At 44.5% G+C, this 16,331-nt stretch overlaps 2 protein-coding genes across 2 annotated transcripts; one reads left to right on the top strand and one right to left on the bottom strand.

Annotated features, from left to right (window-relative positions):
* On the top strand, positions 1–1,590 carry LOC124699522 (presenilin-like protein At2g29900). Its single transcript, XM_047231813.1, has one exon. It carries the CDS (start codon positions 1–3, stop codon positions 1,315–1,317), a length of 1,317 nt encoding a protein of 438 aa, XP_047087769.1. The 3' UTR covers positions 1,318–1,590.
* A 2,231-nt stretch (positions 1,591–3,821) lies between these two features.
* On the bottom strand, positions 3,822–5,087 carry LOC124696552 (zinc finger protein ZAT9-like). Its single transcript, XM_047229266.1, has one exon. It carries the CDS (start codon positions 5,085–5,087, stop codon positions 4,125–4,127), a length of 963 nt encoding a protein of 320 aa, XP_047085222.1. The 3' UTR covers positions 3,822–4,124.
* Positions 5,088–16,331: the final 11,244 nt, after the last annotated feature.

Raw genomic sequence — 16,331 nt, 5'->3', positions numbered from 1 at the left:
ATGGCGGACGGCGGCCCAGCCCCCGCCGTCGCCGTCCCCGTCCCCGGCGGCGGCGCGCCTGCCACCATACTCGACACCCTCGGCGAGGACATCACCCGCATCGTCGGCCCGGTCTCCACCTGCATGCTCATCGTCGTCCTCCTCGTCTCCATCCTATCCTCCCCGTCGTCCCCGTCCCCCCTCACCGCCGCCCTCAACACGGCCGCGGCCGCCGGCGGAGACGCCGGCGCCGGCGACGACCTCACCTCCGCGCTCATCACCGCCGGCACCTTCGTCGTCTGCGTCACGGCCGCGACCTTCCTCATGGCGCTGCTCTTCTACTTCCGCTGCACGCCCTGCCTGCGCGCCTACATGGGCTTCTCCGCGATCTGGGTCCTCCTCGCCCTCGGCGGCCAGATATGCCTCCTGCTCCTGTCCCGCCTCCGCCTCCCGCTCGACGCCGTCTCCTTCGCGCTCCTCCTCCCCAACGCCGTCGCCGCGCTCGCCGTCGCCGCCGTCTCGCCGGCCTCCGTCCCCATCGCGCTCCACCAGTCCGCGCTCCTCGCCATCGCCGTCCTCACCGCCTTCTGGTTCACGCTGCTCCCGGAGTGGACCACCTGGGCGCTGCTCGTCGCCATGGCCGTCTACGATCTCGGGGCCGTCCTCATCCCTGGTGGCCCTCTCAGAGTCCTTCTCGAGCTCGCCATGGAGAGGAACGAGGAGATACCAGCATTGATCTACGAGGCAAGGCCAGTCGATCCCAGGCACGGCCAGAATTGGCGGCTTTGGGCCTCCAGGCAGCCTCCTGCTGGGGATCTCGATCCTACTTCCACAGTTGAGGTATTGGGGAGGAGAAGCAATTCAGCCGATTTGGATCCAAGCCTCAGGCAGTTTCTACTGCCAGATTTCAGCTCTGATCCTGCCAATGCACAAGCAAGGGAGGTGTTGGCACTGCCAGAGACTAGAGTTGACGTTGCTGCATTGAGGGTACCATTGATCCAGCCACAGCCAGATAGAACCAGAGAAGACGACGACAGCGACGATGAAGACGGCATTGGGTTGGGCTCATCAGGGGCAATCAAGCTTGGGCTGGGCGATTTCATATTCTACAGTGTTCTCGTCGGCAGGGCGGCTATGTACGACTACATGACAGTCTACGCGTGCTATCTCGCCATCATTGCAGGGCTCGGCGTTACTCTGCTGCTGTTGGCATTCTTCCGCAAGGCATTGCCTGCACTGCCGGTGTCCATCACCCTCGGCGTCTTGTTTTACGTGCTCACCAGAACATTGCTTGAGAACTTTGTTATGCAGTGCTCTACAAATTTCCTCATGTTTTAGCATTCATGCAGCATTGCATGGTTGTATCTTAGTACTTCACAGTTAAGGCCTTCTCTAGATGATCAGGTCATGTTTATGAAAGTGTTCATCTAGGTTAGGCCATGGTTGTGAAAATGTCAATCTGATTGCTCAAGTGACATGTTGCTATGTGGAATGGCTGTTCACCCTTTCAGGCAATGATACTTGTCTTTCGAAGAATCTACTTTTGTCATGAATCTGTTACTGCACAGTCTGTAATCTTCAAATATTTCTACGATTTTTCAGTTGTATTTTTCTTTCTTGTCAATATTTTTACTCAGTATATATGTATTCTTCAGAGTGTTGTTACATGTTCTGCACTAATTATTTTTAGCAATATGTTCGTTTGTAGCTTTTCTGAGAGCATGGATTGTAGTAGTTACTAAAGAATGTAAAGTTATTTCTGATAACTCAAGGCTTTCACACCATAGAACATGAAGAAATATAGTATTGTAGTCAAGCTTTTCCTCCCAGAAAATCACACCAGACCGCAATAGAGAAGAATATGACACATTAATTGTCACAGATTTAGTACAGGCCCGGAGGAACATAAAAAATTCTTGGACTTTGGTCTTCATACGTCCTGTTGCAATGAGAAGTAGTATATCTCAACGTGGAAGAACTTGGAACATGACGCTTCCGATTTTGTTTGTATGGGTCTCAATTTATACTCAAGTATTCTGTTCACTGTTATGTATGTGTTCGCCTCTTTATTAAGATTCAAAGGAAAAAAGAACTGTGGGAAGGTTGATGATAACATTTCATTGCCGATAATAAAAACAGAAACAATCAAGGAGGGACATCTGAATTAACAACAGAATGGCAGCATTCTGCCCTCTGAACACCTTATCAACAAGAAATATAATTTTCCTCCGCACTTCACAGCCTTTCTTTCTATGCGTGTGATTACAGGTTTACAGCAGTCCTTCAGCACCAAAAGCACATCTAAAATGACCTTGGCGAGGTCTAGTTGTATTATTCTTTCAGCTGTTTTACCCTCAACTTCACTTTGGCTAAGAGCATCTCCACTAGTCTCCCCGAGAAGCCCCCCACGACCACTTTTTTTCATCCGGACGGCGAAAAACGGCCCAGTCAGGCCCCCGGTTCCTCGTTTTGGTCCGGATTTGAGCATCTTTTCGTCCGGACTCCCCATGCCATCCTCGGTTTCCCGGGGGTCTCCCGGGGACTCCGGATGAAGCTAAACCAACCGCCCACGCCCACGTGTCTCCTCTTTCGTCCGGATTCCCCGAGCCATCCTCTTTTTCCCCGAGAAACGCCGCTTGGGGAACACACGACTGGGAAACTACTCCTCCCCACGCTAAATCTTCCTCCAATCCGGACGAAAATTTCGCCGGATTTGGACGTGGGGAGTGCCAACGAGTGGGGATGCTCTAATACCTATCAGATCTGAAGAATCAGGAGCTCCCAGAAACAAATTTGAAGGGCTTAAGAAACTTTGTTACGTGAGACTTCTACAATGCTGATACATAATCAGGAGGTTAAAAATATATGGTCCTGCACAGAGCGTTACCTGCGTGATTCAGTGAGCATGTTTATTCATTAGAATGCTGGTGTCTGATGCTAAGAACAAACTACTATCCTACTTCCTATCAGCGAAGTTAAAGGGTGTTTGTACATTTGCATTCAGAATAGTCCCAGATGACAGGTCATAACTATTTTGAGAATTGAAATTTAACCTATCAATCTTGACTGCAATAATTCTGCTTTGAGTACAACGCAGATAATGATCAGTCATGGCATCTACCCTTTTTAAGGTTCATAAGAAGACAACACCTTATACCCAGCATAATCAAATGTGATAATTATCTGGGAGCATCTGTTTAGTGGTACCATGGCTTCTGGTGCAAAATCTATATATTTTCAGAAAATTATAAAATAATTGAGTGCGGTGGAAAAATCAATCTTTACCATATAAAAAAAATCAAATGTAAATTCTGAACATGTTGAAAAACAAAAAAGAGATGCTACTGTTGATGAGTAGATCAAATTTGTGCCCAAAACTTTATGGCACCGCAAAATTAAGTTATGCCAATTCAGAATTGTGCCAATCTTATACTACTGGCCTTTCAGTTATTTCATAACTGCTTCTTTGAAGCCACAAAGTCAATGCTGCAGAAGACACAAGTTATTGATTGCATGCACTTATTTTATCCAAAAATCTATGCACGTATTTTCTGTATTTTGGTATCAGCCCTGTGAAAAGTATCAGTCTGAAATGAAAATAGCCACACAAGATCTAAACAATTCCGAATGCCAGGAATTTGGAATGCATAATCTGCACATCCTTTAACTGGGCAAAGCTAAAACTGAGCAATGAGCTGTTCTGAAACCAAATCAGCTGAACGAATTAGGAAGCTTAACCAGCTGAGCCAAAGCAGGAAAAAAAAAGAACTACAGTGAACTGAATAATAGTTGCTAGAGTCTTGGAGGCAAAAATAAGTGAATAATTTCTGCAACATGGACAATACTGCTCTCTACTAGGGAATAGCTAAATCTAGGACTAATGTGCTTCTTGTCAGAAACTACATACCAATGTTCGAGAACCAAAAAAGGCAGTGCCACTAATGCACTGATAGTCAGTGACTACATTTCAATGTTTGAAAACCAAAAAAAGGCAGTGGAACATGTACCAATACTGACCATTCCGAAGGACAGAATTGTGCATAATGATTGAGCAGACATCATTCCCAGTGTCATACTCTTCAGCTATCAATTACTAGAACAAGTGTGGTTTAGCCACATGACCCGTGAAGAAACTGTAACCAATTTCAGACAACACCTAGCATTCCTTCACCCTGGAGGCTGCTTTCCACCCACGATGGATCTTGTTCAGACTTTGTTCTTGCTCTTCTGTAATTCCATATACTGGGAGCTGCAAGGCTGAGAACAAACAACTTGCGATCCTGTTCAAGCAGCTGTTTACGAGGTTGACTCGCTGCAGATTTGCGAATGCCTCTGTGACCCTTCATGTGGCCTCCTAATGACCGAGGAGATGAGTAGACCTTTCCACACAGCTTGCACTCATATCTAGTTGTTGCCTTGAACACCTCTGAAAGACTGAGAAACTTCACTTCCTCATAAGAGCTAGTAGAAGTTTCTGGCTCCATCAGCTCATTGTCTTCTCCGTTAAGGCCATGATGATCAGAAGAACTCAGCTCCATCATCGGTGGATCATACTCCACGTTGCCATCCATCTCACAGTCTTCATCACAACTCACAAAATCTGAGCACATGCCATGATCTCCTGAAAGCATCACAAGAATGTGTGCGGCATCGACCTCCTCTATCCCTTCGGTCTTCATCGCTGCGGCAGGAACTGTGTCCAGAGCAATCCTCTTTGACCTCTTCTTCCTCACTGGAGCAGCAAATACAGCAGCATTTGGATCACCATCACCTATCGATATGTTGCTCTCCACAACCATCTTGTTCCTACGGCGCATGTGTACCCTCATATGTATGGACAGGGCATCACGGGACGCAAAAGACTTGAAGCATAACTGGCATTCAGTCTTGGGGAACAATGCCCAAGGATCATCGTCACTGGAAGTGGAATCTGCCAGGCACCTCTCCCGGAGACCATATCTCTCGCCGACGCCGTCAGTGCTCGGAGTGCCGCTCCTCTGTTTCTTGCGCCTGTTCCTATGGACTGCCATGTGGCCTCCAAGGGACATCCCAGAAGGGAAGCTCTTCTTGCAGTGCTTGCACCAGTGCTTCCTCCCGCTCGGTGGCATGCCTGCATACATAGATAGTAGCAACAATTAACCAAAGTAAGAATCGACAAAACAAGGTGATAGCAGCAAGAAATCAGAATGCTACAGAGTGGTTCCTGAATATGGCGTTAAAAGGGGTTCTTTTATGGAGGGGGGGGGAAACGGAAAACTTGGGGGAAAACCCATTTCATCTTCAAAATCAATTCGATGTTATCTCGCGGAATGGGTAGAAAATTTACCAGAAATCCTGGGACCGTCAGTTCCACTGAAAAGTGAGTAAAAATTATCTTTTTTGGATTCATAAGGAGGGACAATAACCTGCGAGTTGCTACTCGTGGGAAAAACCAAGAACGCCAAATGGAGCAGTTTGGGGGGTAAAGAATCGAATCATCCAAGAAAGGCTAAAGATTCAAACTTCACACAAGAACACGGCTAGTGTTCCGCCATGCCCCGGACGAAAGCCAGCGACTTTAACACTGAGCGAACAAATCAAGAACTCAAGATTTCTGCACGGACTGAAAACCCCAGCTCCTCCTTAACAAAAAAGAAAGGAAGAAGGAAAAAAAGAAAGAAAACCCACCTCCAGTACCGTCGATTCTTGGCCGGTTGAGGAATCAGAAGGAAGTTCTTGGCACGCCGGTGTGGTCGGGGAAAGGGCGGCTCCCTCCTCTCGTGCTGAAGGTAGACGCCGCGGCGGTGTTCTTGGCGAGTTGCCGTTTTGGGAGGGAGGAGGCCTGGGCCGAGAAGGTAGACGCCGAGGCCTGCTTTTTTCTTTTCCTGTTTTGGGGTGGGAGGAGGAGCGAGCATTTCTTTTCTTTTTCTTTGGATTGGAGGTGGGAGGAGCTTTGGAGGGGAAGACTGGAACGGCTAGTCGAGACGTGTGCTGGTACTGCCCGACTTCACTGGTTGGACCCTTTCTCCTCCTTCCATAGTTGTCATTCTTCAAATTTCCAAACGGTAGAGCATCTCCAGTCGGGTCGCCAAACCTTTCCCCAAACCGATTTAAGACATGCCGGATAAAAAAAATCTTCCAGCCGCGTTCCCTAAAGTCGTTTTTTGTCCGGCGCGGTCCGATATGGTGTCCGGCGCCCCGAGCCCGTCCCCGCCCCACAGGGGACGGACCGGGCACGCCGGATACAACGAAAAGCGAGGCGAAGCGACGCGGGCCCGACGCGTCAGCGGCTCGAAAGCCTAAAACCCAGTCGCCTACCTTTGGTCAAGTGACGTTAATGGTGTCCCTGTTTTCCCAGGCGACGCAGGGACACGTCTCGTCGTGCATGGCCGCGTGGCCGTCCGCGCCGGCGTTATTGCGTGCAACCACCCGCTGCCGCCGCTGTACATTAAGAGGCACTGTGGTTCGACCCAATCTCTCACCGCTCCCACACGTTCTCCTCGCCACCCCCAGATCTTCTTCTCGCCGTTCCAAGCAATGTCGTCCTCCTCCGCCCGCAAGATCGCCGCGGCGAACGGCTTCGGCCGCGGCAGCCTAACCGTGAAGGAGGTGTGGGCGCTGTACCACGCGGGATATCCCGTCCCGCCGGACATGCGCCTACCAAGCAACGGTGGCTGGAAGATGTCCGTGAACGGCATTGGCATCCCGCCGCTGCCGAAGCCGAACACGGAGCAATGGAAGGACGGCATCAGGGCCAAGCGGGCTCAACTCGAAGCCGAGGAGCGGGCGGATCCGACCTGGGCAGCGAAGAACAACGACTCCTGGTGGGCCAACTACTTCAAGGCCAAGTACGGCATGGAGATGAACAGCACCGCCGGCCTCATCGGCGGGCCGAACAGCTGGAACAGGGACGGGCATGTCCTGTTCTGGGCGTTCCGGGGCGCACCCTGGAGAGCGTCATTGATACGTCTCAAACGTATCTATAATTTCTTATGTTCCATGCTACTTTTATGACAATACTTGAATGTTTTATACATACTTTACAGCATTATTATACATTTTTCGGCACTAAACTATTAACAAGATGCCAAAGCGCCAGTTGCTGTTTTCTACTGTTTTTGGTTTCAGAAATCCTAGTAAGGAAATATTCTCGGAATTGGACGAAATCAACGCCCAGGGTCCTATTTTTACACGATGCTTCCAGAAGACCGAGGGGAAAGGAAGTGGGGCCACGAGGCGCCGACACAATAGGGCGGCGCGGCCCAAGCCCTGGCCGCGCCGGCCTGTTGTGTGGGGCCCTCGTGTGGCCCCCTGACCTACTGATGCGCGTAGATGTACACGTCCGTTGGGAACCCCAAGAGGAAGGTGTGATGCGCACAACAGCAAGTTTTCCCTCAGAAAGAAACCAAGGTTATCGAACCAGTAGGAGCCAAGAAGCACGTGAAGGTTGTTGTCTGGAGGAATGTAGTGCGGCGCAACACCGGTGAAACCGGCGCCAACGTGGAACCTGCACAACACAATCAAAGTACTTTGCCCCAACGTAACAGTGAGGTTGTCAATCTCACCGGCTTGCTGAAAACAAAGGATTAAGCGTATCGAGTGGAAGATGGTGTTTGTTTGCAAAGAACAGTAAAAGCAGTAGAATGTATTCAGATGTAAAGAATGGACCAGGGTCCACAGTTCACTAGTGGTGTCTCTCCAATAAGATAACTAGCATGCTGGGTGAACAAATTACAGGTGAGTAATTGACAAATAAAGATTCAATACATATCAACGATGATTACTATGTGATTTAATCAGGGCATTACGACAAAGTACATAGACCGCTATCCAGCATGCATCTATGCCTAAATAATCCACCTTCAGGTTATCATCCGAACCCCTTCCAGTATTAAGTTGCGAACAACAGATAATTGCATTAAGTATGGTGCGTAATCTAATCAACACAAATATCGTTAGACAAAGCATCAATGTTTTATCCCTAGTAGCAACATCACATCCACAACCTTAGAACCTACTGTCACGATCCCAGATTCAATGGAGGCATGAACCCACTATCGAGCATAATTACTCCCTCTTGGAGTTACAAGTATCAACTTGGCCAGAGCCTCTACTAGCAACTGAGAGCATGCAAGAACATAAACAACACATATATGATAGATTGATAATCAACTTAACATAGTATTCTCTATTCATCGGAACTCACCAAACACAACATGTAGCATTACAAATAGATGATCTTGATCATGTTAGGCAGCTCACAAGATCTATAGCAATGAAAGCACAAGCGGAGAAGACAACCATCTAGCTACTGCTATGGACCCATAGTCCAAGGATGAACTACTCACGCATCAATCCGGAGGCAGGCATGATGATGTAGAGCCCCTCCGGTGATGATTCCCCTATCCGGCAGGGTGCCGGAGGCGATCTCCTGAATCCCCCGAGATGGGATTGGCGGCGGCGGCCTCTCAGTAATGTTTTCCGTATCGTGGCTCTCGGTACAGGGGGTTTCGCGACGGAGGCTTTAAGTAGGCGGAAGGGTAGGTCAAAGGGCGTCACGGGGGGCCCACACACTAGGGCCGCGCGGCCAGGGCCTGGGCTACGCCACCCTGGTGTGTGGCCACCTCGTGGCCCCACTTCGTCTCCTCTTCGGTCTTCTGGAAGCTTCGTGCAAAAATAGGACCCTGGGCGTTGATTTCGTCCAATTCCGAGAATATTTCCTTAATAGGATTTCTGAAACCAAAAACAGCGAGAAAAACAAGAATCGGCACTTCGGCATCTTGTTAATAGGTTAGTGCCGGAAAATGTAAAATAACGCTGTAAAGTATGTATAAAACATTCAAGTATTGTAATAAAAGTAGCATGGAACATAAGATATTATAGATACGTTTGCGACATATCAAGCATCCCCAAGCTTAGTTCCTACTCGTCCTCGAGTAGGTAAACGATAACACAAATAATTTCTGAAGTGACATGCTACCAACATAATCTTGATCAACATTATTGTAAAGCATATGAGATGAATGGAGTGATCTGAACAAAAGATTGCTAACAAAGATAATGACTAAGCAAAGGAATCATATAGCAAAACTTTTCATGAATAGTACTTTCAAGACAAGTATCAATAAGACTTGCATAAGAGATAACTCATAAGCAATAAATTCATAGTAGAATGCATTGAAGCAACACAAAGGATGATTAAGTTTCAGCAATTGCTTTCAACTTGTAACATGTATATCTCATGGATATTTGTCAACATAGAGTAATATAACAGGTGCAATAAGTAAACATGTAAGAATCAATGCACACAGTTAACACAAGTGTTTGCTTCTAAGATAGAAGGGAGTGGGTAAACTGACTCAACGATAAAGTAAAAGATTGGCCCTTCGCAGAGGGAAGCATTGATTACTATTTTTGTGCTAGAGCTTTTGTTTTGAAAACATAGAAACAATTTTGTCAACGGTAGTAATAATTCATATGTGCTATGCATAATACTTCCTACAAGTTGCATGCCTCATGCATAGAGTACCAATAGTGCTCGCACCTTGTCCTACTATCTCGGAAAACACGCATCGCATAACATATGCTTCAACCAAGTGTCACAAAGGGGTACCTCTATGCCGCCTGTACAAGTGTCTAAGGAGAAAGCACGCATTGGATTTCTCGCTTTTGATTATTCTCAACTTAGACATCCATACCGGGACAACATAGACAACAGATAATGGACTCCTCTTTTTAATGCTTAAGCATTCAACAATAGTTAATATTCTCATAAGAGATTGAGGTTGTATGTCCAAACTGAAACTTCCACCATGATACATGGCTTTAGTTAGCGGCCCAATGTTCTTCTCTAACATATGCATACACAAACCATTTGATCATGAAATCCACTACTTCAGTACAAGACGAACATGCATAGCATCTCACATGATATCCAACAAAGATAAAGTTGATGGCGTCCCCGTGAAAACATGGTTACCGCTCAACAAGCAACTTATAAAAATTAAGACACATAACTACATATTCATCACCACAATAGTTTTTAAGCTATTTGTCCCATTAGCTATATATTGTAAAGGTAGAGGAATGAAATTTTAAAGGTAGCACTCAAGTAATTTACTTTGGAATGGCAGAAAAATACCACATAATAGGTAGATATGGTGGACACAAATGGCATGGAGTTTGGCTCAAGGTGTTTGGATGCACGAGAAGCATTTCCTCTCAGTACAAGGTTTGGGCTAGCAAGGTTGTTTGAAGCAAACACAAGTATGAACAGGTACAGCAAAACTCACACAAGAACATATTGCAAGCATTATAAGGCTCTACACTATCTTCCTTGTTGTTCAAACATTTTACCCAAAAATATCTAGACTTAGAGAGATCAATCATGCAAACCAAATTAAACAAGCTCTACAGTAGTTCTTCATTAATGGATTAAACTACATGATGCAAGAGCTTAAACATGATCTAAGAGAGCTCAAACAATTGCCAAATTGTCAAACCATATGCATCATTTTCCAATTCCAACCATATAGCAATCTAACGAAGCAATAAGCTTTCGCCATGAACATTAAAGCACAATTAAGAAAACAAGTGTTCCATAAGAAAAAGCGGAGCGTAATATCTCCAATATAAGAATGGCAAGATCCAACTTTATTCAAAACAAAACAAAAATAAAAACAAACCGACGCTCCAAGTAAAGAACATAAGAATGTGACGGAATAAAAATATAGTTTCACTAGAAGTGACCTGATAATGTTGTCGATGAAGAAGGGGATGCCTTGGGCATCCCCAAGCTTAGATGCTTGAGTCTTCTTAAAATATGCAGGGATGAACCACCGGGGCATCCCCAAGCTTAGACCGTTCACTCTTCTCGATCACATTATATCACCCTCTTCTATTGACCCTTGAAAACTTCCTCCACACCAAACTTCAAGCAAACTCATTAGAGGGTTAGTGCATAATCAAAATTCACATGTTCAGAGGTGACACAATCATTCTTAACACTTCTGGACATTGCACAAAACTTCTGAAAGTTAATGGAACAAAGAAACCCATTCAACAAAGCAAAAGCGGCAATGCGAAATAAAAGGCAAAAACAGAACAGTCCGTAAAGATGAATCTTAAAGGGGCACTTAACTTGCTCAAAAGGAAAAACTCAAAACTAATGAAAGTTGCGTACATATCTGAGGATCACACACGTAAATTTGCAGATTTTTTTGATATTTTTACAGAGACTTATGCCAGAATTCGTGACAGACAGCAATGCTGTTTCTGCGCAGCGATCCCAAATATAACATCAACTTTAGCATAGAAACTTTACTTGGCACAAAAACATGATAAGGAGAGGTTGCTACAGTAGTAAACAACTTCCAAGACTCAACAAAACAAAAATTTCTGTAGTAAAATAAACACATGGGTTATCTCCCAAGAAGTGCTTTTCTTTAACGCCTTTCAGCTAGGCGCAGAAAGTGCAAATCAAGTAACATCAAGAGATGGAGCATCAACATTATTACCTTGGGAGTTGGGAGTTTCCTCTACAATGCATGTTATCTTATCTATGTAAGTTTCAGAGGCTCCCTTTTCATTACTCTTAGGCTTACTATTCTCATCAAATAAATTTTCGGGAACAATCCAATCATAATTCTTTTCTAGTGCCTCGAACATTCCTACAAGCTTACAAGGTATTGATGTCTTAATGTCCCCTCCATCATTAACATTATTAGTGTACTTCATCCTATCAATATCCATTTTTTCAAGGGTGCTAGCAAAGTTGGTGTAAGAACCAAGCATTTTATATTTAGTAAAGACTTTTCTAGCCTCTCTTGCTACACCACCAAATTCTTTTAGAAGAGTTTCTAAGACAAAATCTTTCTTTTCTCCTTCCTCCATATCAGAGAGTGTAAGAAACATATGCTGAATTATAGGATTGAGATTAACAAATTTAATTTCCAACATGTGTACTAGAGAAGCAACAGCAATTTCGTAAGTAGGAGCAAGTTCTACCAAGTGTCTCTTCAAATTCCTCAGCTATACTAACATGAGTGAAAAAATCTTCTATATTATCTCTTCCAATTATAGACCCTCGGCCTACCGGTATGTCTTTTAGAGTGTGCTTAGGAGGAAACATGATGAAATAAGAAAAGAGTAAACTAAGCAAATAAAGTAAAGACAAGTAACTAATTTTTTTGTGTTTTTGATATAGAGAACAAGACAGTAAATAAAGTAAAGCTAGCAACTAATTTTTTTGTGTTTTTGTTTAAGTGCATCAAACAAAGTAGTAAATAAAATAAAGCAAGACAAAAACAAAGTAAAGATATTGGAAGTGGAGACTCCCTTGCAGTGTGTCTTGATCTCCCCGGCAACGGCGCCAGAAAAAGAGCTTGATGCGCGTAGATGTACACGTCCGTTGGGAACCCTAAGAGGAAGGTGTGATGCGCACATCAGCAAGTTTTCCCTCAGAAAGAAACCAAGGTTATCGAACCAGTAGGAGCCAAGAAGCACGTGAAGGTTGTTGGTGGAGGAATGTAGTGCGGCGCAACACCAGTGAAACCGGCGCCAACGTGGAACCTGCACAACACAATCAAAGTACTTTGCCCCAACGTAACGAGTGAGGTTGTCAATCTCACCGGCTTGGCTGAAAACAAAGGATTAAGCGTATCGAGTGGAAGATGGTGTTTGTTTGCAAAGAACAGTAAAAGCAGTAGAATGTATTCAGATGTAAAGAATGGACCGGGGTCCACAGTTCACTAGTGGTGTCTCTCCAATAAGATAACTAGCATGCTGGGTGAACAAATTACAGGTGAGCAATTGACAAATAAAGATTCAATACATATCAACGATGATTACTATGTGATTTAATCAAGGCATTACGACAAAGTACATAGACCGATATCCAGCATGCATCTATGCCTAAATAATTCACCTTCAGGTTATCATCCGAACCCCTTCCAGTATTAAGTTGCGAACAACAGATAATTGCATTAAGTATGGTGCGTAATGTAATCAACACAAATATCCTTAGACAAAGCATCAATGTTTTATCCCTAGTAGCAACAACACATCCACAACCTTAGAACCTACTGTCACAATCCCAGATTCAATGGAGGCATGAACCCACTATCGAGCATAATTACTCCCTCTTGGAGTTACAAGTATCAACTTGGCCAGAGCCTCTACAAGCAACGGAGAGCATGCAAGAACATGAACAACACATATATGATAGATTGATAATCAACTTAACATAGTATTCTCTATTCATCGGATCTCACCAAACACAACATGTAGCATTACAAATAGATGATCTTGATCATGTTAGGCAGCTCACAAGATCTATAGCAATGAAAGCACAAGCGGAGAAGACAACCATCTAGCTACTGCTATGGACCCATAGTCCAAGGATGAACTACTCACGCATCAATCCGGAGGAGGCGGGCATGATGATGTAGAGCCCCTCCGGTGATGATTCCCCTATCCGGCAGGGTGCCGGAGGCGATCTCCTGAATCCCCCAAGATGGGATTGGCGGCGGCGGCCTCTCAGTAATGTTTTCCGTATCGTGGCTCTCGGTACGGGGGTTTCGCGACGGAGGCTTTAAGTAGGCGGAAGGGTAGGTCAAAGGGCGTCACGGGGGCCCACACACTAGGGCCGCGCGGCCGGGGCCCGGGCCGCGCCGCCTCGGTGTGTGGCCACCTCGTGGCCCCACTTCGTCTCCTCTTCGGTCTTCTGGAAGCTTCGTGCAAAAATAGGACCCTGGGCGTTGATTTCGTCCAATTCCGAGAATATTTCCTTACTAGGATTCTGAAACCAAAAACAGCAGAAAAATAGCAACTGGCACTTCGGCATCTTGTTAATAGGTTAGTGCCGGAAAATGAAATAAAACTGTAAAGTATGTATAAAACATTCAAGTATTGTAATAAAAGTAGCATGGCACATAAGAAATTATAGATACGTTTGCGACGTATCACCTACCCTTCCGCCTACTTAAAGCCTTCGTCGCGAATACCCCTGTACCGAGAGCCACGATACGGAAAACCTTCCAGAGACGCCGCCGCCGCCAATCCCATCTCGGGGGATTCAGGAGATCGCCTCCGGCACCCTGCCGGAGAGGGGAATCATCACCGGAGGGGCTCTACATCATCATGCCCGCCTCCGGATTGATGCGTGAGTAGTTCATCCTTGGACTATGGGTCCATAGCAGTAGCTAGATGGTTGTCTTCTCCGCATGTGCTATCATTGTTTAGATCTTGTGAGCTGCCTAACATGATCAAGATCATCTATTTGTAATGCTACATGTTGTGTTTGGTGGGATCCGATGAATCTAGAATACTATGTTAAGTTGATTATCAATCTATCATATATGTGTTGTTTATGTTCTTGCATGCTCTCCGTTGCTAGTAGAGGCTCTGGCCAAATTGATACTTGTAACTCCAAGAGGGAGTAATTATGCTCGATAGTGGGTTCATGCCTCCATTGAATCTGGGTTTGTGACAGAAGGTTCTAAGGTTGTGGATGTGCTGTTGCTACTAGGGATAAAACATTGATGCTTTGTCTAAGGATATTTGTGTTGATTACATTACGCACCATACTTACTGCAATTATCTGTTGTTTACAACTTAATACTGGAGGGGGTTCGGATGATAACCCGAAGGTGGATTATTTAGGCATAGATGCATGCTGGATAGCGGTCTATGTACTTTGTCGTAATGCCCTGATTAAATCACATAGTAATAATCGTTGATATGTATTGAATCTTGATTTTTCAATTGCCCACCTGTAATTTGTTCACCCAAGCATGTTAGTTATCTTATTGGAGAGACACCACTAGTGAACTGTGGACCCCGGTCCATTCTTTTACATCTGAATACATTCTACTCGCAATCATTGTTTCTTACTGTTCTTTGCAAACAAACACCATCTTCCACTCGATACGTTTAATCCTTTGTTTTCAGCAAGCCGGTGAGATTGACAACATCACTGTTACGTTGGGGCAAAGTATCTTGATTGTGTTGTGCAGGTTCCACGTTGGCGCCGGTTTCACTAGTGTTGCGCCGCACTACACTCCTCCACCAACAACCTTCACGTGCTTCTTGGCTCCTACTGGTTCGATAACCTTGGTTTCATACCGAGGGAAACTTGCTTCTATACGCATCATACCTTCCACTTGGGTTTCCCAACGGACGTGTGCTTCACGCGTATCAAGCTAAATTTCTGGCGCCGTTGCCGGGGAGATCAAGACACGCTGCAAGGGGAGTCTCCGCATCCAATCTCTTTACTTTTTTTTTTGCCTTGCTTTACTTTATTTTATTTACTGTCTTGTTTGCTTCATATTAAAAACACAAAAAAATTAGTTACTTTACTTTCTGTATTGTTAACTAGCTATATATAAAAAACAAAAAAAAATTAGTTACTTGTCTTTACTTTATTTGCTTAGTTTACTTTTATTACTGTTATAATGGGTACTCCTGAAAATACTAAGTTGTGTGATTTCACTAGCACAAATAATAATGATTTTATATGTACTCCTATTGCTCCACCTGCTACTACTGCAGAATTCTATGAAATTAAACCTGCTTTACTAAATCTTGTTATGAGAGAGCAATTTTACGGTGTTAGTACTGATGATGCTGCTGCCCATCTTAATAATTTTGTTGAACTTTGTGAAATGCAAAAGTATAAGGATATAGATGGTGATATTATAAAACTGAAATTGTTTCCTTTCTCATTAAGAGGAAGAGCTAAAGATTGGTTGCTTTCTTTGCCTAAGAATAGTATTGATTCATGGACTAAATGTAAAGATGCTTTTATTAGTAAATATTATCCTCCCGCTAAGATTATATCTTTGAGAAGTAGCATTATGAACTTTAAACAATTTGATAATGAACATGTTGCTCAAGCATGGGAGAGAATGAAATCTTTGGTAAAGAATTGCCCAACCCATGGACTGACTACTTGGATGATTATCCAAACCTTTTATGCAGGATTGAATTTTTCCTCGAGGAACCTATTGGATTCAGCTGCTGGAGGTACTTTTATGTCCATCACCCTGGGTGCCGCAACTAAACTACTTGATGATATGATGATCAATTACTCTGAATGGCACACTGAAAGAACTCCTCAAGGTAAGAAGGTAAATTCTGCTGAAGAAACCTCTTCTTTGGGTGATAAGATTGATGCTATTATGTCTATGCTTGCAAATTGTAGATCTCATATTGATCCTAATAATGTTCCTTTAGCTTCATTGGTTGCTCAAGAAGAAAATGTTGATGTGAATTTCATTAAGAGTAATAATTTCAACAACAATGCTTATAGGAATAATTATGGTAACAACAACTATAGGCCATATCCTTCTAATAATGGTAATGGTTATGGTAAT

This window comes from Lolium rigidum, chromosome 3, assembly GCF_022539505.1.
Source record: "Lolium rigidum isolate FL_2022 chromosome 3, APGP_CSIRO_Lrig_0.1, whole genome shotgun sequence".
Classification (NCBI taxonomy): domain Eukaryota; kingdom Viridiplantae; phylum Streptophyta; class Magnoliopsida; order Poales; family Poaceae; genus Lolium; species Lolium rigidum.
This window is presented reverse-complemented; position numbering and strand designations above follow the sequence as displayed.